General features: G+C 40.5%; 1 protein-coding gene across 1 annotated transcript; it reads right to left on the minus strand.

Annotated features, from left to right (window-relative positions):
* Positions 1-282: 282 nt before the first annotated feature.
* Positions 283-26318, minus strand: LOC122829719 (procollagen galactosyltransferase 1-like). The gene is made up of 12 exons (XM_044114486.1): positions 25958-26318; positions 21402-21512; positions 21199-21316; positions 20219-20353; positions 16499-16703; positions 16287-16406; positions 7785-7861; positions 7569-7675; positions 5574-5706; positions 4323-4450; positions 2165-2371; positions 283-2078 (listed from the first exon to the last, which is right to left on the minus strand). The coding sequence occupies exons 1-12, from the start codon at positions 26173-26175 to the stop codon at positions 1808-1810; spliced, it is 1830 nt and encodes a 609-aa protein (XP_043970421.1). The 5' UTR covers positions 26176-26318; the 3' UTR covers positions 283-1807.

Here is a 26318-nt window from a genome sequence, read left to right on the forward strand (position 1 = left end):
TCTACTGAACCACTTAGGATAATTATGTCCTGGATCAATGACAGTCTCCATCAGCGTACATTTAGTTTAGTTTTTTTTTTTTTTTTTTTTTACTTTACGCTACAATCTGGAGACACATTCACTGCACTCAAGTTATCTGTATTCAACTTGTTGTGAGGCTGCAAGCAGAAGTTGACTGGACCTCTGTCGAATTAGTTCTAGGTGAATACTGACCCAGTCGCTTATTTTAAGTTACTTTTTACTTTTTTTTTTTTTGTCATTTTGTAGAAATCAGTTTTTCACTTTTTGTTAAAAAAAGAAAGGCAGATTTTATTGGTCATGTAAAAGTATGAATACTTTTTATACACACTGTACAGACAAACATTTATTTGTAAGAAAAAAAAATAGAAGAACATTTTGTAAAAAGTCTTACCTGTGCTCTGCTGTTGTGTGACTCAGTCACATTAAATCCTAATAAAATAAATTGAACTTTGTGGCTGTTGACAACGTTTTAAAGGGCTTTGAATGCTTCTGTAAAGCGGCAACATTTGGCAAGAAAGACGTGCAGAAAACAAAGCTGAGACTTTGTTAGTTTGTTTTTTTTTTATAAAATTCTATATTTGCAAATTTATACAAACACGCAACACAAGCTGCTGGTTTGCTAATAAATCTGGCAAAAGGTCAAGAGCAGAAAAGAACAAAAACAAAAAAAAAAACATAGAGACAATCAAATCTGCTGCTGTCCAAACGTGAAAATGTTTCTTTGGCAAGAAGAGACTCGGATACATTCATTGTTAAAAACAAAAGAAATGTCAGAGGTTTACCTTAAACAAGACGATGAGAGGCACTAACAGAGAAACATTGGCGTCAGAACCTCAGGCAGGCATAACAAGATACATCCAAAACAGAGAGCAGGAACAATTGAACATGTTTCTTCTACAACTGTTTTCTTTATTGCTTTCATCATCTGCATTAACCCTAAAAATAAAAAATTAAAAAACAAAGAAACAATGTTTCTTGGTTTAAATGGTCACAGGTTGTGGACATGCAGGAGCTCACAAACCTAGACACCCGAGGAGCTGCAGAGTCGGTCCATGCAAAATAAAATGTGATCTAACTATTTATTTTAGCCCAAAATATACTCCTATATTCACAATAATAAGGTAAGGTTGAACTAGAATTTGAAGCAGGTGAAGCTAAAAATGCCACTTCAGGAGTTTTGCACAGAACATATTTACTGAAAAGGTTTCATCTGAAAGGCAAAATGTATATTCTGTCTTACAGTTCATTACTGCCCTCAGCATGTTGCTCTTTCAACAAAAGGCATTTTTTTGAGTCTGTTTACTCCCTTTACCGATTAATCGATTGCTAAATTAGATGATTATCCCAACAATGAATTAATCCACTTGTTTCAACCCTACATAAACGCATTCTTGTTTTCTTCTCAGATGCACAGAAAGTCTAAGTGAACGTTTGCATTAGTTTCAGAAAAGTTTATGTAAAAAATTTTTTTTTTAAATAACTGGACCACACTTAAAGCAAGACATTTGTATCGACTGCAATAAATAAAGCAGAAGGTGTTAGCAGACTCTTCAAGAGTTAACCCGACGTCTAATCTCTCAGGAGAAAGATCCATTAGTGGAGCCAGAAATCTATAAGAAAGCTGTTTTTTTCCTGGTGAACTAAGCCTCCATTAGCTCTGCCTCTCAGTCTCTTTTTGATCATGTTCCCTCCATACTTTCCTCTGTACTCTGCATCACAGCTTTTTTCAGTCTCCCTTGTATCCGTGTGTTGGAGCTCTGCTTCTCCCTTTCCTTCTTCTTCTTCTTCACAGCTCGTCCCGTGCGCTCACGTTCTCCAGCTCGGACTGCAGCACGTCTGAGTTCTGTGCCTTGAAGCTCAGCTCGCCCTGCTCCTGCGTCTTCCTCGACTTGGCCCGGTCCCAGTCCGTCTTGACGGTCTCGTTGTCCCACACCACGGACGTCTCTGTGTCGCTGACGTAGCCCGCGTCCCCCGTGTAGTGGGTCGGGTACACCAGCAGCGGCTCGGCGGAAAACGCCCGCAGGTCCCGCCGCTCGAAGGGTTCCATGTACTCCGAACTGGTGGGGGCAGAAAACGGGGCGGTCGTATGAAAGAAGAGCGCCACACGGAGGACGGCAAAGAGAACAACACGGGCTGGACTCACATGGGGTGCTTGTCGTACATGACCGGGAGGAATTCGTCGACGGGGAGCATCTTGCTCAGAGGCTCGGCCATGAGGAGCTTCTGGGCTCCCTGCAGAGACAACATGTAGCCGAGCGTCCAGTAGGAGTAGTCGGCCTCCACCAGGTTGTGGACGTTCGGGACGGACTTCTCCGGGTGGTCCACCTGCATCCGCTTCCGTCCGATGTATCTGAGCAACCATTTGTCAGATTACCAATTAAAACGGAAAAAGAGTTTGTTTTTTTTGTTTTTTGGTTTCGCCTTGGGCAACGATAGTTCATGCAAAACTTTTAGACTTAGAAATAACCACCAAAACATAAAATACACATTTACCAACTTACAGAACCCCGGAACAAACCGATTTTTTCCCCCCTATTAATTTTTTTATTTAAAAAAAAAACTAAAACATTTTGGACAACTTTGCATTAAAGTGCCGTTATTTATCAAATATTGACGCAAATTTAGAGATTTAATAATCCATCCATCCATTTTCTAACACCTTAGTCCCTAATGGGGTCGGGAGGTGCTGGTGCTTATGTCCAGGTCACCCTGGATCGCAGGGCAACACAGAAACAGACGGGACACACAACCATTCACACACACACTCACACCTAGGGAGAATTTAGAGAGACCAATTAACCTGACAGTCATGTTTTTGGACTGTGGGAGGAAACCAGAGAACCCACCATGCACAGGGAGAACATGCAAACTCCATGCAGAAAGAATCGAACCAGGAATCGAACCCAGGACCTTCTTGCTGCAAGGCAACAGCCCTACCGACTGCGGCACTGTGCAGCTGACATTTAATAATGGCAAATTTAATTTCAGTTGGCACTTTTAATTGATTTTAATGTAAATTTTATAGCAATTTTGCATTAAAAGTGTCATTATTTACCGAATGACACTTTATGACAACAGTCATAAACATTCATAAAGACTCTGTCATGTTCATAACAGCGTCATGTCACCTCTTCAAATAATGTCTTACCAAAGGTTTTTTCTCATTTAGCATAAAGAGCAGATGTTACGGCTCAGATGGAAACATTATGATTCAACGTTGAGCTTTGGGGATTTTATTAACCTCTTTTATTATCCTGCTCAAAGGACATCCATTTTAAACTTAAAATATGCTTCAGATAAACGTATAAAAGGAATGGTGCTATTGTAAAACTTTTTTTTCCCCTAACCTGATTCGCCCCCTCCCCCAACTGAATTAACGTTCATTTTAATAGTTTTTAGTTATTTTAAAATCTTTTTACTCATCTTTTCCATGGCCACCACAGTCTTATGCGTATGTTTTAAAATATCACATCCATATCATTACAGTCTAATAAAGAATATCAAAACTGATGGCTGTTAAAATATCAGATTAAACATTGTGAATATATATAAACTCCATCAACATGGAGAAGCAGCATTTGATTTCCAAAAAAACTGCAAAACCGCAGAAAAACTGAGTTCCTGCAAATCAAGGCTAGAGCCCCCACCTGCTTCCAGCAGGCCTTGATTAATTAGAACTGGGACAGTAATCCATATATTTGAGGTACGTTTGCTTTACGGTCTTGATGATGGCATTTGGCAAACAGTAATGTTTATCGCTCGTCCCATAATTTGCCACTGGATCGCATTTTTGTGGTGTAAAGATCTGAACTGCATTTCTGCTAAAACGTGATAATCAAACAAACTCGGCAACTTCTTTTTTTTTTCTGAGAAGATGCTCAGGGTCTGTGCTCACTAGCAAAACGCTAAAACAGAACCTTCCCGAACCGTCAGAATGTGTGGTGAAGCGGCATTCAGCATCTATGCACCACAAATTTGGAACAAACGTCCAGAAAACTGTAAAACAGCTGAAACACCGACTTCCTTTAAATCTCAACTAAAAACCCACCTGTTTAGATTTGTATTTGAAACGTAATCAATTACAAATTTAATGACGGAACCTGACTTGATGTTGTGTTTTGATTGTTGATTCTATGTCGCATTGTCTTTCTGTGTTTGATATGATGTAAAGCACTTTGAAATGCCTTGCTGCTGAAACGTGCTAAACAAATAAAATTTTATTTGGTGGGCCAGCGGTAGAGATGTCATGTCTGACGGGTGGGATTATTTTGGAGCGATCTGAGTTATTTCTATTTACTCACATAAGATCCCAGTCCAGTTTGTGTGCGGTCACCTCCTGCAGCAGCGCCTGGAGCCGGCGTTTGAAGAACACCTCGAAGCGGAGGTCGTCCTCCAGCACCAGGGTCGTCTGGAGGCCGCGCTGCACGATCTGAACGGGTTCACAGGGGAATAAAGGCGTCTTTCTGAATCATAAACCGCTGCGCTCAGCTGCAGTAACAAGCCCAATATTTACTTAGTAGGGCATTTAATGAAGCAAATAACATTTTACAGTGCCTCTTTTTTTTATTTTATTTTCTAGCTGTGAAAGACGAAAGAAAACAACAAAAGCGATTCAAACTTGGCTCCTGTTGTATTTTGTTCAATTAAACCGACTGTAACTGATAAACGGGTTTTTTCCCCTCCTAGCGGAAATTTTGTTTTAAAAATATAAGATTTGTGAAACCGCTGCTTTAAAAAGGCGCGTCTCAACAAACATTACTACAGCGTTTATAGATGCATTATGTACACAGTGGTGTATTTCATGATACTGTTTTTGTAAATTTTGAAAAGCAATTTATTTCAGCAAAACAAAACAAAAATAAACTGTTTTAATTAATGCAGTTTTAGGACTTACACAAACGACCCGACAGCTGCCGGACTCTGCAGAGAGCACAAGCTACAAAATGTCACTGCCGAGTGTGTTGTATGCCAGCAAACTTATGGAAAGTTAAGTGGAAGAAAAAAATGCGGGAGAAAAATTTATCCATTGTGTTTTATCAAGTCTAAAACCAGACGCGGTCGTCTACCAGGAGCACTTTAGAGAACTTGATGCTGTATGCTAGCTTTATGGAGATGCCGCTTTCATTTTCCCAGCAGGACTTGGTGCCGTCTGGTCTATTGACCATGCAGACCATGATCTGCCTGGTTGGTCAGGAAACTCACCTGCCAAGTGGAAAATGGCGGGAAAAAAAGAAAAGAAAAAAAAGAAAAAAAACAGATCCGAATATGGAAACGAGCTGAAGGTGGCTAATAAAGCAACCTCAACATGGTTACACATACAGTCAGTATGTTTCTGTCACTACTACTCAATCATAAAGTAATATTCTTACATCTGACCCCAAGTCTTTCTCAATCGTAAACAAGTGCGTGAAAATACTAGCCTGAACTGATAAGTTAATTCGTCTGAGAAAACCAAGTTTCCAAACAACGAACCAATCTGCTGTTTAAACACAAACTGTTATCAGCCTTGTGCAGGTGGAGCCAAATGCCTCTGGCGCGTTCAAGTGTCTCACCTCCATCCAGATGTTGTAGTGAGAGAGGAAACAACCCAGCTCGCCCTTGGTGAGGGGCCGGCCGTGATAAGGGTCTTTGTATCCCGGGAGCATCTTAATCCCCATGGAATCTATGTCAGACGTATTCAGAGCTCTGGCAGAAAGAGGTGGGATTAAATATAAACAGATGAGAGATTAAATCTATAAAATACATGAATGGAAAAATAATAATAATAATAATAATTGACTTCCACAGAGTTCAAACTTTATAAAATATGCTACACTGGAGGTTTTTTTTTCCTTCTTTATATGATCGTAACGCCACTTTTGTTTATTCCCAAAACTGTGTTGCATTTGCCAGGTTTTTGTATTTTAGGGCGTCCGACGGCTGGACGGTTTCCAGGACGACTGGTGAGGTCCCACAGAGGTTAAGCTTGGACTCCGAGGACTCGCTTGGCGGACAGCTGACCCTCATTCTGGCGATATTGGACCCAATCAACTGAGTGTAAGCCAGATCATAAAGTTCACCCCACATGCTTATGGAGCAGGAAAAGGAGCGGAGCATTAACCGGCCGCTCATCAGGAAGAGCATAAAGCTGAACTAATTACACCGCACGACCTTTAGAGTTCAATCAATATGCTATCTATAGCAAAGCTTATGTTCACTTTTCTACAGACTAAAGTAGCTCTAAGGTGTTGGTGGCTGGAGATGTCTGCCGTTTTTTTGTCATTACAGTGATTATTAGGGGTGATTTTAGTTTCAAAATAAAGGTTTTCATAACAGCTTCTGTTTATTAAGTAAAAATCTCCCAATATGTGAGACTCAAGCTTTCCTAACTTTTTTCTAAAACTCCTTTAGGTGTGTTAAAAATAAAGATCCAAACGTTGAATGTATTGACGATATTTGTACACCGTGGAGAATCACCGACATCCGTTTTCTGGCTGATCTCCGATGTCTAAAAAGCCTGACTTTTCGATTCCGAGTTTTGGCCGATGTAATCCTTTTTAGTCTGGAAAGCTGCAAAATAGTTGGGTGGTTATTGGTAACCGCAAACGTGCAGATGAGACCTGGTGGACGGGTTGGTCAGCCGATCGCTGATCTCTTAAACAAAAATAAGAGCTGATTTATCGGTGCACCATAGTATGGAGGATTTAGAAGTAGACAAAGAATAAAAAATGAAAGAACACAAGAAAGAGGAAGGATAAGGAATGAAGGATTGAAAAATTGGTACACTGGTGGAAAGAAGGAAGGAGGGGACAAGAAATGAGAAACAAAAGAAAGTAAGGACAGAGGTTACAGGTCAAACGTTTACCTCCTCAGCCACCGTCAACCTTAGAAAGAAAGAAAGGAAGGAACCACAAGTAACAGGATGGAAATGAGAGAAAGGAAGGAAGTAAAAAATAAAACAACATTTAGCTGAAAGGGAATTATTACAGTTGGAGTGGAAATGCAAATATCTTCCATGTTCTTGTTTGATTTCTTTGAATTTTTCACAATGTCACACAGGGAAGCAATGTGTTGAGATGTTGCCTCAATTTACCAGAACCTATCAGAAGCTCACAAAGCCATGACATCATCCCACAGGCTTTTCCAGACTGTTTAAAGTCACAGTGATCTTCGTGTATGTAAAGTTACATAAAACAAATCTTTAATCTTTATTAAGCATTTAGCAAACAGAAATAACCGTAATCCTAACTGCTGTAAAACATTAATAGTTCAGTCTGATGAAACACCAGACACAGCCAAAAATAAAAAATAAAAAAAGAAAGATTTAGATAGCGTATATAAATATTTGAATATTAGGTTTCAGCTGTGTTTACACAGATGAAACATGTAAACCCACCTCCAGCAGAATAAACAGCGAGAACAGCAGTAAGAGCAGGCAAACAGCTACTTTTCACCTGATTGTTTGTGTCAGTTTTGGTGCTCTGCAGGAGGCGAGCACACACGTTCCAGAGGCGCCAAACAAGAAAAGACAACAGGAAGGAGGAGAGGAAGACGACGCGGAAACATACTTGCCATCCACAGCAGCAATGACCTTGCAGCTGATCTCCTGCTCGTACAAAGTTCTCAGCATTCGCTCGCGGCGGTCGGCTCGACGAACCAGATTTATCATGAAGACCTGCGTGCAAACGAATGCAGACGCTCACAAACGCACACACACATACACAGACGTGCGCGTGCTCGGCTAATGCGCATTCCTGACCGTAGGAGGTGGAGTGTGAGTATACCTCATCAAAGCCCATCTTGTTTGGATGCTTGGGAGGAAGAGACAGGAAGCCGGAGGGCTCCAATGGAGGATTATTCACTGTTGGAGAAAAAGGAGAAGAAAAAAAGGAGAGAAGTTTACAAAAATACAAAATGAAGAGCGTGAAATCATAAGTTATACAAGTAAAAATAGGAGGAAAAATAGTTAAATTAGAGCCGTAACTTTGTCAGTATAGGGAATTCAGTTGGACTCACTGAGTGAAATATTGATGATGGCATAATAACGCAAGTTTAACTAATCAGTAGAAAATATTTTTTAGGCTTTACGGCAATCAGAACATTCCTGTAGATGCTGATCAGCTTTTTGCCTCTTTCCTTTGGTATTGTGAGGACTTTAACCACACAGGGTGATTAAAGTCAGGACTCTGCCTGAGCTGCTCCAAAATGTTAATATTATCTCCAAACCAGCAAAACAAGTCAGTAAAATTAAAAGATTACCTAAATCCTCCAGGGATGTAAACAATTATGTGCCTATACGTTTCTGTATGTAAACTTCTCACCAGAACCATAAACCCTCATATTTTCTATGGTAGTAAGGGTTTGCAAACAGCGCAGTGATAAATATCAAACTGAATATAGTACATGTCATAGTATTTTTAAAAATCACTAATAAATAGGGCTGCGCAATGAATAAAGCTCGGTTTTCACACGATCAATACTGCAAAAACTGCTTGAACTGCCATAAATATTAGACAATTAAATAAGCACCACGCAGGCAAGCGCTTTATATCTGCAATTTATTTTTGCAATTTTTAAGCGCTTTCTGCGCTTTAGCAAGGCGTCAAGGTAAAGTCATTAAGAAAATACAACTACGCCATTTCTCTGAGAAAACAGCAGATGTAGCCAGAAGCAGCATGTCGAGATGGACACAATAAATCTTTTTTTTTTTTAACTCACTATCTGCGATTTGCAACGAACTCAAAGTGACGTTCACAAACATCGTCGTGTCTTACTGATATTGTGCAGCCCTCCTGATGATCCTGATCTCTATCTCTGATCGTTTGTAGCTAGAAACAGCCGACTCGAAGTGAAGCACTTTGTTGAGTGGCCCAGGTGTAACATATGTGAATAAACCATAAGGGTGAACAGCAGATTGGAGCGGTAGAGGTTCAACTACACCTGAATGTTTATAGTTCTGTGATCTGGCTTTGAACCGATTTCTCCATGTGAAAGCCTTCAGGTCACTCATTAGCTCCTTTCAGTCGGTTTGCATGTCAGCACTGAAGACAGCAGGAGCTATAAATGAATAACCTAAGAGCTTTTAAATAAACCCTCTGCATACTATATGTGCTGTGTGTTTTGTGCCAGTTTTATGTGAATACATGGTCCTGATGCCTGAAAAATGGCATAAAACACTCTTAGCACTAGCACAGACTGGTTTCAGATGAATGAAGACATTTTGTATAAAGTTTGTGGTCGCAGGAGTCCATCTGCTTTTGTCAGATACATCGTTCTTTGAGTTGTGCTTCATTCAGCAAAGAGAAGAAACATCCTCTGCTGTAATCAGGTACTAAGTAGAGAATGTATGATGGTTTTCATGGGATTTGTGATGTGCATGTCTGTGGAATTTCAAAGATACAGTAGCGAGTAAAAAGATACATATTCTTTTTTTAGCTTGGTGTTTTTATTTTCAGTTGACCATTTTCAATTTACGGGTTACAAGCCCAAACTTTTCATGGTCAAGGTCTCTGCAAGTTCCAAGCAGCTCAAGGTCATGGAAAGTATGTCTAGAGCTGAACCCTCCATCCCCACAGTGAAGCATGGTGGTGGAAGTAGCATGCTGTAGGAATCATTTTCTTCAGCATGGCTAGTTACTCTGGCCAGAGTTGATGGAGATAAGATGTGCCTCTGATGCACCACACCTGAATAGAATAATTAGTCATTAAGGTTCTGGAGAACTGATCTACACAAGGAGGAGGTGATTAAGCCTTTTCATTCCAGTGTTTTGTACCTGTAGTACATCTAAAAACTGCAGGACAGCGGCCCTTGAGGACTGGAGTTTGACATCCCTGATCTAGATCCATTCTGACTGAGCTTGAGCTACAGTATTAAGGATTATATTGTAGCATGGCAAAACATGAAAAACAATTAAGGCTGTGAAAATTTTTGCATGACACTAGTAAAATGCGAGGAGTCAGCAGATAATCGGCAATTCAGATTTGTTTTTCCGACATTATAGGATTATCAAAAAAGTTTTACATACATTTTTAAGGCCGCACTTCCTTCTTCCAATAACTTCAGCATCGTTTGCGCTCGTGGTTCTGGTGGCTTCTTGTTTGCAGATTCTGCTCTGTGTGATGCATGTAGTTTCTAAGAGGTTTTAAAGATTCCCTCTCTAAATGCAGACCTCGAGGTCTACGTTTCCTGTCTCAGCTGAAGGACTTCTTGCAGATTGATTGTTCAGATACATTCAGAGCAGACTCTGGTCAGACCTGCAGACTGATTGGCATGGCTGTGCTATGGCGACTGTTGAATCTTAATGTTCATTTCTGTGTAGGTGTTGGTCATTGTGCATCGTTTTGTCCTTTTTGTTATAATTTTTTTTCTTTACTATATTTGAGTACGTAATTGAAATGTTCTGCTTGTGTAAAACATGCCATCCTCTCTGTTTGATAGCCTGTCCTGTTGGTGTGGATTTATGTGGGAGCGTGTGGGCGGCTACACAGCCCAGTATTCAAAAAGCCCATTTCAAAATCTGCTGCGTTCCTGTTCATATGCATTTCAGAGCTGCCTCTGTGATTTACTCACTCAAACTCACCAAGGGGCTGTTTGTGCCAACTTTCAGCATTCTGCTTTAGTGTTAGTGTGCCACAGATAAAGGAGCGTAGTGGTGACCAGTTTAATTTTAAATGTGGAGTCTGGAGTTATCAGCAGTGAAATGTGTTTTTACCACTGTTTCTGAACGGTAGTCAGTGTTTTCTACACTGAAAAGACGACAAATGAAAACAGTGTATTACTATGAAATTACACCCATGGGGTAATCAGACGTAGAGCTACAACAGATATATTGTGACCTGTCATGAAATGATTAACAATAAAAATAAAAACAAAACTCCATCACCTATAATTCTTTTCATCTCACTTTTTAAAATTTATTTTTTCTGAGGAGAGACGTGGAGGAAATTAGGGGTTGAAAACTCCACACACCTGCTCTGTCCTTTTGCAATCAGTTGTCTTATAAAATTGAACTTCTACTCAATGAAGGGGAAGTCGACTCCCTTCGCAGACTTCTTCCATATATTTATCATCACTGTAGTCTGCTTTCTTCATTTAAATTTTGTGATTTTGATTTAAATTAGTATATATTTAATCATGTAGAAACCTATTTTGATATGGGCAAAAAGAAGAAATCAATTGCTCTTGTGTTCCCCCTGGTGGCTGTGGTAGGTAATGTTTCACCGGTGATTTGAGCTGCAGTTCAATGCGTATTTATAGAAAAAAAAACAAGATAAAGGTGAGTTTGCATATCTCTTGGTAGAAGAGACAAGAAAATTAGCTTGATAGCGACCTTGAACCGTCCCCTTCAACAGCCAAACATTTATGCTAGCTTCCTTGTATTTGTGTGAAACTGGGTTTGAGTTGATTCTCGAGCTTGGCCCTGTATATTTCTGAGGTTTTTTTGGCTTCATAATGTTTAAAAATTAAAACTTCTCATTGTTTGATATTGTCCAGCAAAATATTTTTTTATGTCTGGCTACAATAGAATGTTCAGTTCCAATGGTATCGATGACATCAGCAATGATGTCATCACTATGATACCACAAAGGAATCTCTCTCTTGAATGTAGCTCACAGACAGCGTTTTCTCAGACCTGTTCCACAGTTCTATTGCAACAGATCACTCATCAGAGCACGTTCGAAATTCGAACGAGATATTACAAGCCTTTCAAAGAAGCAAGTATTTACAAGAATACAGACATGAAGCAAACACAGACTACTTGTAAACATGAAGCTTTCCCAGCTGAGCTTTCATGGGTCGAAATGATGGAGCTCAACATCCAAGTTGACTACGACGAAGTCATTGTCTTTGAAGATGACAGTGAGCCGGAAGATGAATCAGCAGAGATCGAGGAGGAACCAAGTCCTTCCGGCGACTTTGAGCACCCAGGATTATTGGAAGTCGAGCAGAAAACAACTGCCTCTGCTGGCTTCGAGAGCAACCCCTTAGTAAAAGACGTGGAAGAGACTAACCAACACATTATCAAACTCACAAAGCAGGTAGATAACCTTACAAAAGAACTGCATGAGGAAAGAGACCAAAGGATGGCATGTCAGGCTGAAGTGAAATCACAGCAGGAGGAGATTAAAAAACTGGAAAAAATGTTGGAAAAAGAACGTCACCTGCGAGTTAAATGTGAAGATAGATTAAAGGTTTCTTCTTCTTCCAAAGTAACAGACGGCAAGAGTATTCTTGAACAGCTGGAATACTTCAAGATGGAGGCTGAAAAATATGCCTCCCGCCATAAAGGTCTGATAGAGGTGATGATTGAAGGATACAAAGTGCGACTTAAATATGAGGACCAGCTCAAAAGTCACGCTGAGCAAGCTGCCAAATTCAAAGATCAGGAGGAAATAGTGAAATCTTTGCAGGGTCAGGTTGCAGACCTGAAGATGAAATTGAAACTTTCTGAAGAAAACAACCATCTGAGAGTCTCAACCCAACCAGAGGTCCTCCTGCGAACAGAAGACTCCCTGCAAACACAGGAGACCAAAAAAAGACAGACCTCCAATAAACCAGGGAGGTCTGAAGAAAGACTTACCTTCAATCAACCAGTGTGGCGCGAGGAAAGGCAGACCTCAAATCAAGCAGGAAGGTCTGAAGAAAAACTTACCTTCAATCAACCAGTGTGGCGCGAGGAAAGGCAGACCTCAAATCAAGCAGGGAGGTCTGAAGAAAAACTTACCTTCAATCAACCAGTGTGGCGCGAGGAAAGGCAGACCTCAAATCAAGCAGGAAGGTCTGAAGAAAAAGTTACCTTCAATCAACCAGTGTGGCGCGAGGAAAGGCAGACCTCAAATCCACCAGGGAGGTCTGAAGAAAGACTTACCTTCAATCAACCAGTGTGGCGCGAGGAAAGGCAGACCTCAAATCCACCAGGAAGGTCTGAAGAAAGACTTACCTTCAATCAACCAGTGTGGCGCGAGGAAAGGCAGACCTCAAATCAAGCAGGGAGGTCTGAAGAAAAACTTACCTTCAATCAACCAGTGTGGCGCGAGGAAAGGCAGACCTCAAATCAAGCAGGGAGGTCCGAAGAAAGACGGACCTCCAATCCACCTGGGAGGTCCGAGAAAAGATGGACCTCCAATCCACCTGGGAGGTCCATCCGACCAACCTCTACTGGTTGCATGGAGGGCGTTCATGTTGGCCTTGGCCTGAAGGACAATCTAGGCCAGGCTCGGCCTTTACGCCAACCCACACCTAGGTGGTACTAACCTAGGTAACTATCAGGTTTTACCAACACTGGGCATTATATTATTATTATTATTATATATAATAATAATTATTATTATATATTATTATAAAAATTCTATTCAATTCAAAGCTTTACACAAATTTAGGAAATCAAAACAGATACAAATAACAAATAATATTCCTAACTCAAAACTCAATGGAAACAACACAAGATCAATTTCAGAGTTAAAAACACCAAAATAAACAATTAAAACATTCCTGTATATAAAAACTGCAGCAGGTAAAAATTCTATAAAATTAATTGATCTCTCTAAATTGCCCTAAGGTGTGAATGGGACAGAGAATCTGTGAAAATTACTCAGATTCTGCTGCTGTCCAGAGCAGCAGAATCTTTTGGTTCTGATTTAAAAACAAATCAGAACCAAAAGTTTATCTTGATGTTATCTCAGCACATTAGACTACTAGTGTACTGCAGTTATGCAATTGGCAGAAATACAACCTAACATTATATCATCATTATTTATAGAATGATTTAGAAAACAAAATGCTATACAGATTTGTATAGATTTCGATCCATATTAGAACTTTGCATTAATTTCCCTTCAATTTAGTAGCGGGGATTTTGCTTAACCCAGACATTTTCCTAACCATAATCCTATTCTAGCCTATTCCTAACCCTAATGTTAACTAAACAAATCCTACCTCTAAATGTTACCCTTGACTCAAAGCAATGAGTCCATCATATTAGGATTAGGATTTGGTCCTAATATGATGGACATAATAAAACACTGGACAAATAGTGGTGCGTTCACACCAAACACGTTTTGAGGATCAGGCGCATCTGGTTTACATTCAAAGTCGAAGGCCGATGTGGCGCGTTTGGAGCGTCTAGCGGCCGTTTGACACGTCAAGCGAGTCTATGGCGTCCAACGTTCCACATAGACTTTGAATGTAAACCAGACTTTTCTGACGCTCAAAACAAGTTTGATGTGAACGCATCATTAGAATGTTCAGTTCCATTGGTAACAATGACATCAGCAGTGATGACATCACTCTTTGATGTATCAAAGGAATCTCTCTCTTGTGTAGCACACAGACAGTTTTTTAGACTTGTTCCTGTTTCAGATTTATGAATCTTCTCCAATTATTTGAAGATACAGAATCAGCCCATTCTCAGGTGAGAGAGACTCACCTGGTATAAAGTTAAATTTTAGGTACTGGAATTACACCAAAGATAAATTAGTTTAATCAAGGCATGTCAGGAATATGTCTTTGTGTACTCTGTCTTAAGTCCAGAGCATACTTTGTTTTACTTTTACCACTAGATGACATTATATATATATATTAGGGGTTGAACCAATTAGTCGACTAGTCGACTCTAGGACGCCTCATGAAGTTTTACATTTCATGTCGACTAGTCGCAGTCATGTGATTGCCGGTGGTGACAGCCTGTGCTGATCTGACAGCACAGTATACGTCACAAGACACAAGAAAAATAAGTTAATACATTAGTTTAAATGATATGTAGATGGATGCATATTTGTGGTTTTACAGTGTTTTTAAAAGGAGATGGAGTTGCAGCTGCAGTCGACTACAAAACACGAGAGCTGCCTAAAACTCGCCCTTCCGCTAAGGATGTCACTTAGCCGCTCATGAAAGTGTCTTTGTCACGATCTAACTAATACATTATGATGTTATGTTGCTGATTAAATAAAGATCTGTGGTAATGCCATCTAAAAGATGTGCGTTTCCTTTTGAATGTTGGTTTCCCAGCAACTTATTATTTATCATAAACTATCCCGATGTTTTGTTGTTTCACTTGTTGCTGTTCTGTGTAAATGCCGTATTTTTCCGTGAAAACGGGTAATAGGCTAAAGCCTGTACGTTACTCCAAAGTTTGCGTCTTGCGTTGCTATGACGTCACAACGACTAGACAACTCGACATCGACTCGACTTTTATCATGTTGACGTTGACTAGAAAATATCTTAAATCGTTCAATCTGCTGAGTCAGCAGAGCTTCCTGCCGCGCATCGGGCGGAGGAGAAGCAGGTGGTTTCGTTGAATTCAGCTGTAACCAAACGGGATCCGTTCATAACAAGTTTGGCTTGTGATGTTCCAAAAGCACCATGTAGTCAGTGTGATAATTTGACTCCTATAGTAACTATCCAGAGATCATCAGCATCAGCCGGTGTTTAGAAAAAAAAAGTCAGACGCGACTTTGTGCAACAAACTTTTCCCCGCTGCTCACGAAGAATGATCTGTTTATTGCTCTTTTAATTCTCCATAATAGACTTAGTAAAAGCAGGAGAAGGGGATTGTGTGTGTGTGGGGGGGTGAGGGTTAATATTTGCCGTGAGAATAGCTAATAAAGCCTCCAAGTAGTTGTGAAGGGTTTTTGCGCCTACGTCACTATGACGTCACCGCGACTAGTCGACATCGACTCGACTATTATCATGATGTAGTCGACCTTAAAAAATATGTAGTCGTTCAACCCCTACTTAGCACGCCAACAGACTTTTGATCGTTCCTCTTTGCACAATCTCTTTAAATGTGAGACCTAAAGCTCAAACTGATCCACTCCAACTGAACCGAGACGTTGGTTTGTGGACGGACCAAGAGTTCACCTTTTCGGTCTGCATCAGAGTTCGATTATGCATTCACACCTCTTCAAACAAACCAGGCTTTCTGGGCAAACAAACTAGAGTTTGATTAAAGTGGACTTAACATGGCTGGTGTGAATGCACTCTTAAATGTACATCTGCTGCAAGTCGCCTGCGTCCTGTAACTGGGCCATCAGCAGGACTCTTCAGCTGCATTTAATTAAAATAGTTTGGGTCCCACCAGTTAGTGAAACTCTTTTTCTGACTGAATAAAATTAGATGTTGAGTTTCTACGTTTCTCTACTACTGCTATCCAAAAATACATTTATTTCAAGTTCTTTTATACATCTTTCCCAGTGGTGCTAATCAGTGTCAGACAGTGGACATTTACAAAAAACAACTAAACAAACAAACACAAAAATGGCCCAGTTTCACTGAACTCTTCAACTCACCCATGATCTCAAGGTGAGTGTGCAAAAAGCTTTCCATTTCATCCTGCATGGTCGCGTGGGAACGCATGGGCACCGGGAAATACCCGTAGGTGTCTCTGTTGCACACGTACATCTGCACGTCTGAGGAGGGGAGGGAACGGAAAGAAGATAAACGATGTGCAGGCGCATTAAGAATAGGACGAGGCAATGTCAGCTACATTTTTCCTCCCCACCTGCCATGCGAGCAGAGTAAGCAAAGATAATGACGTCGTCCAGCGCCCAGCTGTACTCGGGGTGCGGCGGGTAGAAAGCCAGCTGACTGGAGGCTTCTTTCCTCAGATCCACCAGGTAGGTGGAGTGGACCATCGGCACAGCGAAACAGCCCCGGCGCTCCCAGCGGCGAATGGGCATGTAGGCCGGGGTGCGCTTGTAATAACCCTGAAAAACAACATGGTTTGGATTTAATGAAAGGAATTTGCTGACAACTGAAAACATACAAGAGGGAAGTGGGCGTGACCTTAAAAGTTATGGAAAACTATGGAGAGGATGCAAAAAAAATTTGAGTTAAAAATTAAAAATAAAGACTGCAGCTTCAGCTGGGTAGGTTGTATGTAAATGTAAAGTAGGGAAAATAAGTATTTGATTTAAGTTTCCCAACTTGCACATAACAGAGAGATCTGTCATTTTCATTATAGGTACATCTGAACTATAGGAGACAATATCTGGAAATCACGTTGTATGATTTTTAATTTAATTAGTATTTTATTGAATTAAATAAGCATTTATACAACAGGGGGGGAAAAAATCCATTCAATTAAGAAATTCTTAATTTATCCCAAAGGAAAATTAAATGTTGTTGGGACTCATACAGCATCCTCAAAGAGTTGCTGGACAGAGATGCTGTGGCCAGGAGGGATCTCCAGTAGCAGTCAGTCTTGCAACGTATCTGAAAAAGCCTCTGACTGAAGACTGACTCATGCTAAATAGTCTGGCAGCAGAGATGATATTCCACAGCAACTTGTCCAGGATGACAGTGGCTGGCAAGCACTGCTAATCCGCCTCATTTGCTCTCGCCGTTCCTCTTAACGCCGTCTGATTGTGTGGTTAGAAAGTCAGGCAGATGTTAGAGTCTGGAATATGATCCTTGCTCTTTAGGATTGACGGAGGAGTCGGCTTGATTGTCCTCCTTCTCCACTCTTTGGTCTGGCTCCGCATCCACGAAGCTTCCTTTTTCAGCCTCCTTGTTGCCATGGTTACGCATAGCAAATGTCCAAAAGTCAAAAAAGTGAGAGCAGAAATCCTTGCAGCTGCACAGTTATTCGAAAACAGAGGGAATAATTGTCGAAAAAGAAAAGGCAACGCATCAACGGAAAAAATTTATTCAGATTAAAAATACTTTATTCATTCTAAAAGGAAATTAAATGTTTAAATTAAATAAACATCTAAGATAACATGCCTACTCCATCTCTAGACTTTAATATTTACAATAGAACAAAATATTCTGACACAGAAATCTTGACCAGGTTTCCATGGCAGCAGAAATTTTAGCTCTTTTCCTCCAAACAGCTCTTCATTGGGCAACATTGATTTTCAGCTCCATCCATTAATTTTCTACACGGTTCGGGTCTAGAGACTGGCTAACCCTCTCCAGAACCTTGAGATGCTTCTTCTGGAGCCACTGCTTCGGGTCACCGTCATGCTGGACGACCGAGCCACGACTCGTCTTCGATACCTTTACTGAGGGAAGGAGGCTCACATTTAATGGCCCCACAGCCAAGCTTCACGACTAGGATGATGTTCTTGCGACTGTGCTCATCCTTCGTCTTCCTCCTCCAAAAACGCCGAATGGAGTTTATATCAAAATGTTCTAATTTGGTCTCATCTGACCTCATGACCTTCCCCCATGCCTCCAATGGATCATCCAGATGGTCACTGGCAAACTTCAGATGGACCTGGCTGGACACGTGCACCCTGAAGGATTTTAATCCATGACAGCACAGTGTGTTACTATGGAAACCTTTGAGACTGTGGACCCAGCCCTCCACAGGTCATTGACCAGGTCATCCCATGCAGTTCTGGGCAGTTTTGTCCATGTTGGACATTGGGAGTCCAATTGATTGAGTGTGTGGACAGATGTGTTTAATACAGGCACCAAATGGAGGACAGGAGGGGTTTACTGCAGGTTGGTAAGTGATCAAATACTTCATTCATGCAATAAAATGCAGATTAACTATATTAAAAAATTAGGAGTCCACCGGTTGCGGTTTTCTTGCCGATCACCAATTACCGATCTTTTAAAAAGCTTAACCTGCCGATTCCGATTTTGGCCAATACTAATTTTTTTGTCTGAAATGTTGCTCAATATGGCAAGAAAGTTGTGCAGTTGGCAACAGTGGGGTGACTATTGTTAATTGTAAACGTGCAGACATAACTTGGTGGGCTGGTCGGTCAATCAAACCTTTTTCACCGGAGAGCAAAAGTGGACAGTGGTTGATTCTTAGACCTTTGCCAAGCTAGATAAGATCGGTTGATAAGATCGGCTTCATGCGTAAAAATTGGCCGATCACCGATTTCCCAAAATTAATGAAATCGGCACAGATAAATCGGTGTACTCCTAAAAAAATGTTAGCTGATTTTCTGAATATTTTTTTAGATTCTGTCTCTCACAGTTGAGGTGAACATATGACGATTACAAATCATAAGAGGAAAGCTTGAAAAATCTGCTGTGTCTCCTATACTTATTTTCCCAACTGTGTAAAAAAAAACACAAAAAAAACTTACACCTTAGGTAAAATGAGTTTGAGAAATCTAAATTATGCAAAAGTGTTTGCATATTCAAGAAAACACATGTCACAGAGTTTTCTCTTAAGTTGTTTAATTTAATGAGCAGAACCAGCTGGAGTTTTTATTAAAGCTAGCGTGGACAAACCCTGAAGATACTCCCTAATGGAACATAATGAGGATGTGGGCTATCTGAATAACTTTCTAATATTCTTAAGCTTCCTTAGAGCTGAACGGAGCAAAAATTTTAGTACACCTGAGAAATAAATCAGCTATTTAAATACAAATTAATTTAGCATGAAAGAAACATAGAACCAATCCTTAAAGAAACAGTGATTCATTTTCAGTTTTTTCTACCTCTTCCACAAAAATAACTTTCCTTATGAATGCATGTAAAAATGATCCTGGCAAAATTCCTCAATGATGTTTTGTCTTTTGCTGTCAAAATAATGAGGACTTTATTTCTCTTTCATGTGACATGCACTATAGTGTTTCCCATTATTCACTAATGCCTCAAAATAAAAGCCATACTTGATAAAAAAAAAAAAATCATCATAAATAAGTTTCTATCTGAAGAACCATTTAATTACTTTAATACTCTAGAATGGGATGACTTAAAAGGGTTTAGATTTACAATTAAAATTGCTGCTTTCTTAAAAAATTTGACTTTTCTAAAGATGATTCTGGAAACAATCTGGACAAACAAGCAGCTAAGTTTGACTCAGCAGTTTGGCCCGGGAACAATGCTCCACAAAAACCACAAATTGGAACATATGCGACGGGTTTGGTCTCCATCTCATTTGCTGCTCTGTTCTCTTTCTCCTCCTCTAAAGGCTTTCAGGCACATAAAAAAAGAAACATAAATCTGATCTGCCATCTGGGGAGTCTTTGAGGCTCTCGGATACATAATCTTTACAGTCTGTTGGTTCTCTGTGTGCAGTGGTTCAAGAACGACGGGTTAGAGTCTCACATTGCAGAGAAAAATATCTCAGTGTAACATTTGAGCAGCAGCAGAACAGGAGCGTCAAAAACAAGTCTAAGAATACTTATTCTTCAACTTCTGTTACATAAATAAAAATATTTACACCAAGGAATCTTCTTTATGCAACGAATATTTACTGAAACAGATGCACGGGATCTCGAGCGGACTAAAACTAAAACTCTCCGATTACCTGTGAAGTCATCCCGCACCAGAAGTTGGAGTAAGCGGCTCTGGACTCCAGCATGGGGGCGACGATGGTCTTGTTTTCCCTCATCAGCTTCCACAACACATCTCTGTCAGTGAGCAGGTTGTCACAGTCGGCCATCTACAGAGCGAAGAGAGCGGCTAAATATTTACATACAATTACTCATCAACGTGTGCGCGCCTGCAGAGAAAGCATCCTCCAAACCCCCCCTATTCCTCTCTCCCCGGCCGCCGGCGGGTGACTCATCAGCAACGAGGTTTGATCAGAGAGAGGGAAGCGAGCACACAGGCGCTGCGTGGATCTTCTCGTTGTAATGGGTTAAAACAGGCCTTACGGGTGTTGTTGTAGGGATATGTTATTAGTTTATGTTTTGCCATATTTTCCCTTTATCTGTCAGAGCGCATTAACAGACAGCAACTGTGGGGCAGCTGGCAGTCAAACAGCTGTTCAGGGCATTTTAGCCTCTTTTTGTTTTCAAAGAGGGAAGCACAAACATTTGCCAATTTCATCAACCACTGTGTTAGTGTTCTGAATAAGATTGGTTTGATAGGGAATACAAAAAACATTTAACTTCAAAAGAAAACCTCTGCAACGATAAATGAATGAATACTGAAAATGTTTGAAGCACTTGGGCTATTTTGTGTACTTGTACTTTTGCGATGTATCTGTACGAAAAGGAGAACTATTTCTGCTGCTAAAAGAAGAAGAACCGGGTCTAGTCAGTTCTTCTTTGCACTTTAAAAGTACATTCATACTGGATTTAGCGGCTGAGTTCACAAGTATTACACTACAAGTGGTACCCACTTAATCTAATCTAAATCTAAATACTAATGTCGAATAACTTGTCCATGAAACACAGAAAAAATCCAAACTCTCCCTTTAAATCAATACTGGTTTTCCAAAGTAACGCAGATTACTTCGATAGTTATCAGAAGTTTGAGTGCCATGCCTTGGCGCCAACATACCAGGAGATAGTCGGCCCAGATCTCGCGGGCAGTGTCCAGCGCTGCCTGCCGTAGTTTCATCACGTGTTCATATCGGAGATTATTCCAGTGTTTTGGCCCCACTTCGTCCTCAAAGGCACTGGGACATAAAAAGATGGGCCAATTTAAGGAAGAAAAATAATAATAATTTTAAAAAATAAAACACTCGATGTACGTCACATCACCTGTTTTCGTCATCAGGTCGCCACTCCACATAATGGTAGTAATTCTGCACCACGATGAGCCAGTCTCTTAGGATCGCTGTGGTGTTGTCTATGTTGTGATCTGTCGCCACCCTGTGGAGCACAACGAGAGGAACTAGAACATTTCTGAAGAGATTTCAACGGGGCCTGCCAAAGTGTGCCCGTCGGTTGGAACCCAGCGTTCTGATGCCAAACATTAGCATTAAAGCTAAGCATAGCTAAAGTAATATTAATGGCACGTGGAGAATCACAAGCACGTTGACTAGCACGGACTTACTCCATTCAGTATGTTACAACTAGTGTATAAGCTAAAATTAGCCAAAATGTTCATGTTAGCCTAAATGCTGCCAGTAGCATGTGGGAAATCACTAGAATGTTATCTTACATCGACTTCCTTCATTCAGTGTACTAAAGCTGGCTAATAAATCTATAGCTAAGAAACTCATTTTAGGGAAAAGGCTAATGCACTAGTGCAGTGCACTGCTAATGTTAATGCACAAACATTGTTTCGGGCGACAAATTGTTCTTAGAGATTAATGGCGTTTACAGTGCATAAAGTTAAAAAGGGAGAAAAATAAAATTTGAAAAAAATCATCATCAAAAAAAATTAAGACATAGTAAACAGCTTCAGGTGTAATTAGTATATTAGAAAAGTACCAATAAACTAAATTCCACTGTTACCAAAACGAGGCCAAATAACATAAAGCACTGGATTACTGTAATTTGGGAGATATAGTAGAGTTATGACCACTAGTGGGGAATCTGGAAAAGATGAAATCCGGCGTAACGGCAGCCAGATGCTGACATAAAGTTTACCGGATTCCAACCATGAACAGCTGGTGAGTCATGGTGAAAATTGTTCACATTTTCCCATCCCTCTAAATCACATTAAGTCTTCTTTAATTCAGGCACCAACACATAAAACACACACCATAAGTGACAGGATCGCTGCAGAGTAGTGAATTTTCACAGTTCTCATTCGCCCTTTGCATCTTCTGAGAGTGAAACAAAAGCAGCTATGTAAACACAGATGCTGCTCAGTTCTTCGTCCGCCTTCTTAATGCCAGTTTTTGGAAAAAAAAAAATATATATATATCCAGCCACCGACCTTTATAAAAACACTTTCACACACAATGTGTAATATTGATACTCTAAGTCTCTCCTTGTGCTTAAATCTTAAACTGAAGCCATATTATGCCAAGCTAACATATGAAGCCATTGTTTTGTAACCAGATATTTCTGGGCAACTTATTGTGCTTTCCCACGAATGAAAGCAGCTGTTTTAGGAAAAATACAGCTTATGTGTATAAATTATGACATGAACTGCATGTGTGCATTTTTAAAAACTATTTCAGGCAAAATACAAAAAAAATCAGCACAAACTAGGACTGGGCAATAAGGACTTAGAAATTTAATGTGATATTTCAAAAGCATTCACATTTGAAACAGGTTTCCTTACATTCATTTTTTACATTTTTCATCAAATTTTCAAATATAGTGACATTTATTGATCCTCTCATGGAGCCAACCATGGAGAAAATAGTAAAAGTTAACATTTCTGATAATACTGTCAGGGAGTTCATTTAACATTAATTTATAGAGAAAACGATAAATCAAAATTCTTTTAGGACATTTTTCACAATAAATGATAAGCGATACAATAAATTCCCTCCACCAGCAAAAATTATTTCACCAATGAATTACTTCATTTTAACCTGCTGAAATGAATTTAGAACTAACAACACTAGTTTATAAAAACCATGATATCTATAATAACCAATATGTATAATTACTTTACCATAGGTTTCTGTTTTCAAATAAGATAACTAGGCGTCCCGTTGTAAGTTTGGGATCTTATTCCTTATTACTTTCTTGTTATAAAAAAGCTTGTTATGACTAGTTTTGTATCTGGAGCTTAAATGCAGCTCCTTCTTTTTAAAGAGTTTTTAACACTTTAAAATTATTTATTATTTTTACCAGCTTCTTTTTGTGACTTCAAAGAAAAGGTGAAGGAAATCGTGTTCAACGTATGTGAGGGACGCATCTTGAAACTCCTTAGAAAAGCTCTCAATCAGCACGAAAGCTACCAATTTACTTCAGCTTCTTTAAAATGCAAACAAATCATTTTAATAATTACCCAGGAGAGCCGAGATAGTTGCATTCAGTCAAAGTCTTGCTTATTAGAGCGTAGCCACTCTTAAAGAAGAGGGGGAAAAAAAATTTGGACAGTGAGGCTGAAAAAGCGAGGCATTCGTCTTCTGTCTGTGTTATGATAACAAATCCCAATGTGTGTTGGAGGGACGGGCGGCGGCAGCGAGAGGCGGCGAGTGAAAGAATGTGTAAAAATGACAGAAATGGATTTCCTTCCAAGCCTGTCACATAGTGAGTGACAGTCAGCCTGCCGCCGCTGCTCGCTTCCCCATGTGTCTGTGGCAAGTTAACACAGCGGTGTCATCCCCACGCCTACGTGTGACCGACTCCGCAATCCGTCTTCTTCGCTGCATCCGTCTGGCGCTCAGCGTGCTGGCAGGAGCGTCTGACTGCTGAGAGGTTTTCAATGTCCAGAGGCAGCGATTTGAAAACAAAACACACACACACAAAGTGTTTTTTTGAAGAGTAAATATTTGTGATTGGAGAACTATGCCTAACGGATATGAGAGCTGAAACAAGAAAGAGAAAGAGAGAGAGATAGGATGGAAACTGATTTATGAATTGGCATCAGTCATTGTGCGCGTCACAGCAAAGCCCTCTGGGAGTTTGCATGCTGGTTGGACTCTACTGCCAAGCGTTCCTTCTCAACTTGTCACACTGATGTCTGCAGGTAGTTTTCTTTCTTTTTTTTCCCCTTCCTCCATCAAAAGGAAATAAAAAAAAAAAAGTTTCTTGCAGAAGTATTCACACACCTTAAACCAGTGTTTCCCAACCCTGGTCCTCCAGGCTCACTGCCCTGCAATGTTTTGGGCATTTCCTTGCTTCGGTCCAGCTGATTTCAATTGATTAACATGCGTTTGCTGAACTGCAACCGGTTGAATCAGGCATATTAAAGCAGGGAAACCTCTAAAACATGTAGGACAGTGTTGCCCTGAGGACCAGGATGGGGAAACACTGCCTTACACTGTTTAACATTCGCTGATGTCACAACCGCAAAACATCCGCATGCTTCATTAGGAGTTTGTGATCACAAAGTGGAATACATGCTACGAAAGGTAAGACCATCGCTAATTTCTTTTAAAGAACTTAAGATATTTGAAGGTTAATTTTTTTTTTAGATACATAAAATGAAACCTTTTTATGGATGCACAGACGCCCTTTTTAGGGTCGTTGTTGTTTAGTCTGACTGGGGCGCCTTCTTCCGCCCATGTAACTTTACAGAACAGCTACGTTTACATTTTGAGAAAACAATTTAACACTAAGGCCACTTCTCGAGGAAATTGATTTCTCCAGATTTTATTCAGGGGCATCAGAGTAAAGGAGGCAAAATACAAATGTCTGTCACACTCTTTGGATTTTTTTTTTTTTGTGTGTTAGAAAACAAACAAACAATTAAAGCACATATTTTTGTGCATTCTGCTTCTCTGCTGCTGTTTCTTGCTGCAGGAGCAAAACAAAATGTCTGTGGATTTCATGCAGTAAGCCACATAAAAGGTTGACGACCCGCTCAATGTAAACATTGTCGTTTGTTACAGATAACTGAAAAGCTTAACACATTTACATCAGTATTTGTGTCATTTAAACATGTTTTTAAAAAATCCTTAAAAGTAAAATTCAAAGTCAGAACACAACTTCCTCTCAGAGCTTTCATTTTATTTTATTTTTTTTGTCCAGTTGGACCATGAAATAGAAACAGATTCAACCTTTCAGGTATGAATGCTAATGAAAAGATTAAAACATTACACAGCCTTTCTTTTTTTTTTTTTCTTTTTTTTTTTGGTGGAAGATGAATAAATAAATAAATAAATAAATAAAAAAGAAAGCAAAATAAGGGAAGCGAGAGAGCTGAATCAAGAGTAATCTGTGCAGGGTGACAGAACGCCCCGGAGCGAAGCTTTTCCTTCCTGCAAATACTTGTTGGACAAGTTGCATGGTCAATTAGGCTGGAAGAGTTTGAAACTCAGGTGCTTATTTTTCTAAGTTCTGGTTCTAGTTCAGACAAGAGGATGGGGGTGTGGAGGGGGAAAGGAGGAGGACTGGGGATGAGGAGAGAAGGGGAAAAAACGAAGGGGGGGATGAGGGGCTGATCTGTGACTGAACGGAACTTTTCACGGGCACGAATCTGCAGGCCGAGGCCGCCTCATGTGTACCGTTCTCCGAGCAAACTGGTCCACGCCCAGCGGAGAGGAAAACTTCTCTGGACATATCAAATATAATCATTCATTAAATGATTTGTGCAGATAAAGTGCACGTGCTTTCTCCACAAGTAACCGACTGTCTTAACATTGACGTTGTCAGCGTTCATTGACAGCGTCTCTTAACTACTCCCCGTTACATAAATTAAACTAAAACACATATTAATGTTTAATTACGTCAGTGAAACTCACCAGAGCGCTAAGCGGTCCTTCGGGTAGTTCAGCCGCTCGACGGCTCCGAGGAACAGCGGCAGAGAGTGGGCCGAGTTGCGGCAGACCAGCGCGATGACGACCCTGGGAGCCAGCAGCGGCGACTCGGGGCTCCAGCGCTCCTCCGGGAAATAACCCCAGCCCGAGCCCGGCAACAGAACGAACAGCAGGGCGAGCAGCAGTGAGGTAACCCGGAGCATGGCAGGGAGGGGAGAGAGAGGAAAAAAGACGTAGCTGACGCGGCAGAAAGTGGTAGCCAGAGAGGGGGAGACAGGGGATGCAGAAGCAGAGGAAGCTGTTGTCTATGCCGACATGGCGGAGGGTCTGGATTTAAAGGGGAAGG

This window comes from Gambusia affinis, linkage group LG04, assembly GCF_019740435.1.
Source record: "Gambusia affinis linkage group LG04, SWU_Gaff_1.0, whole genome shotgun sequence".
NCBI lineage: Eukaryota > Metazoa > Chordata > Actinopteri > Cyprinodontiformes > Poeciliidae > Gambusia > Gambusia affinis.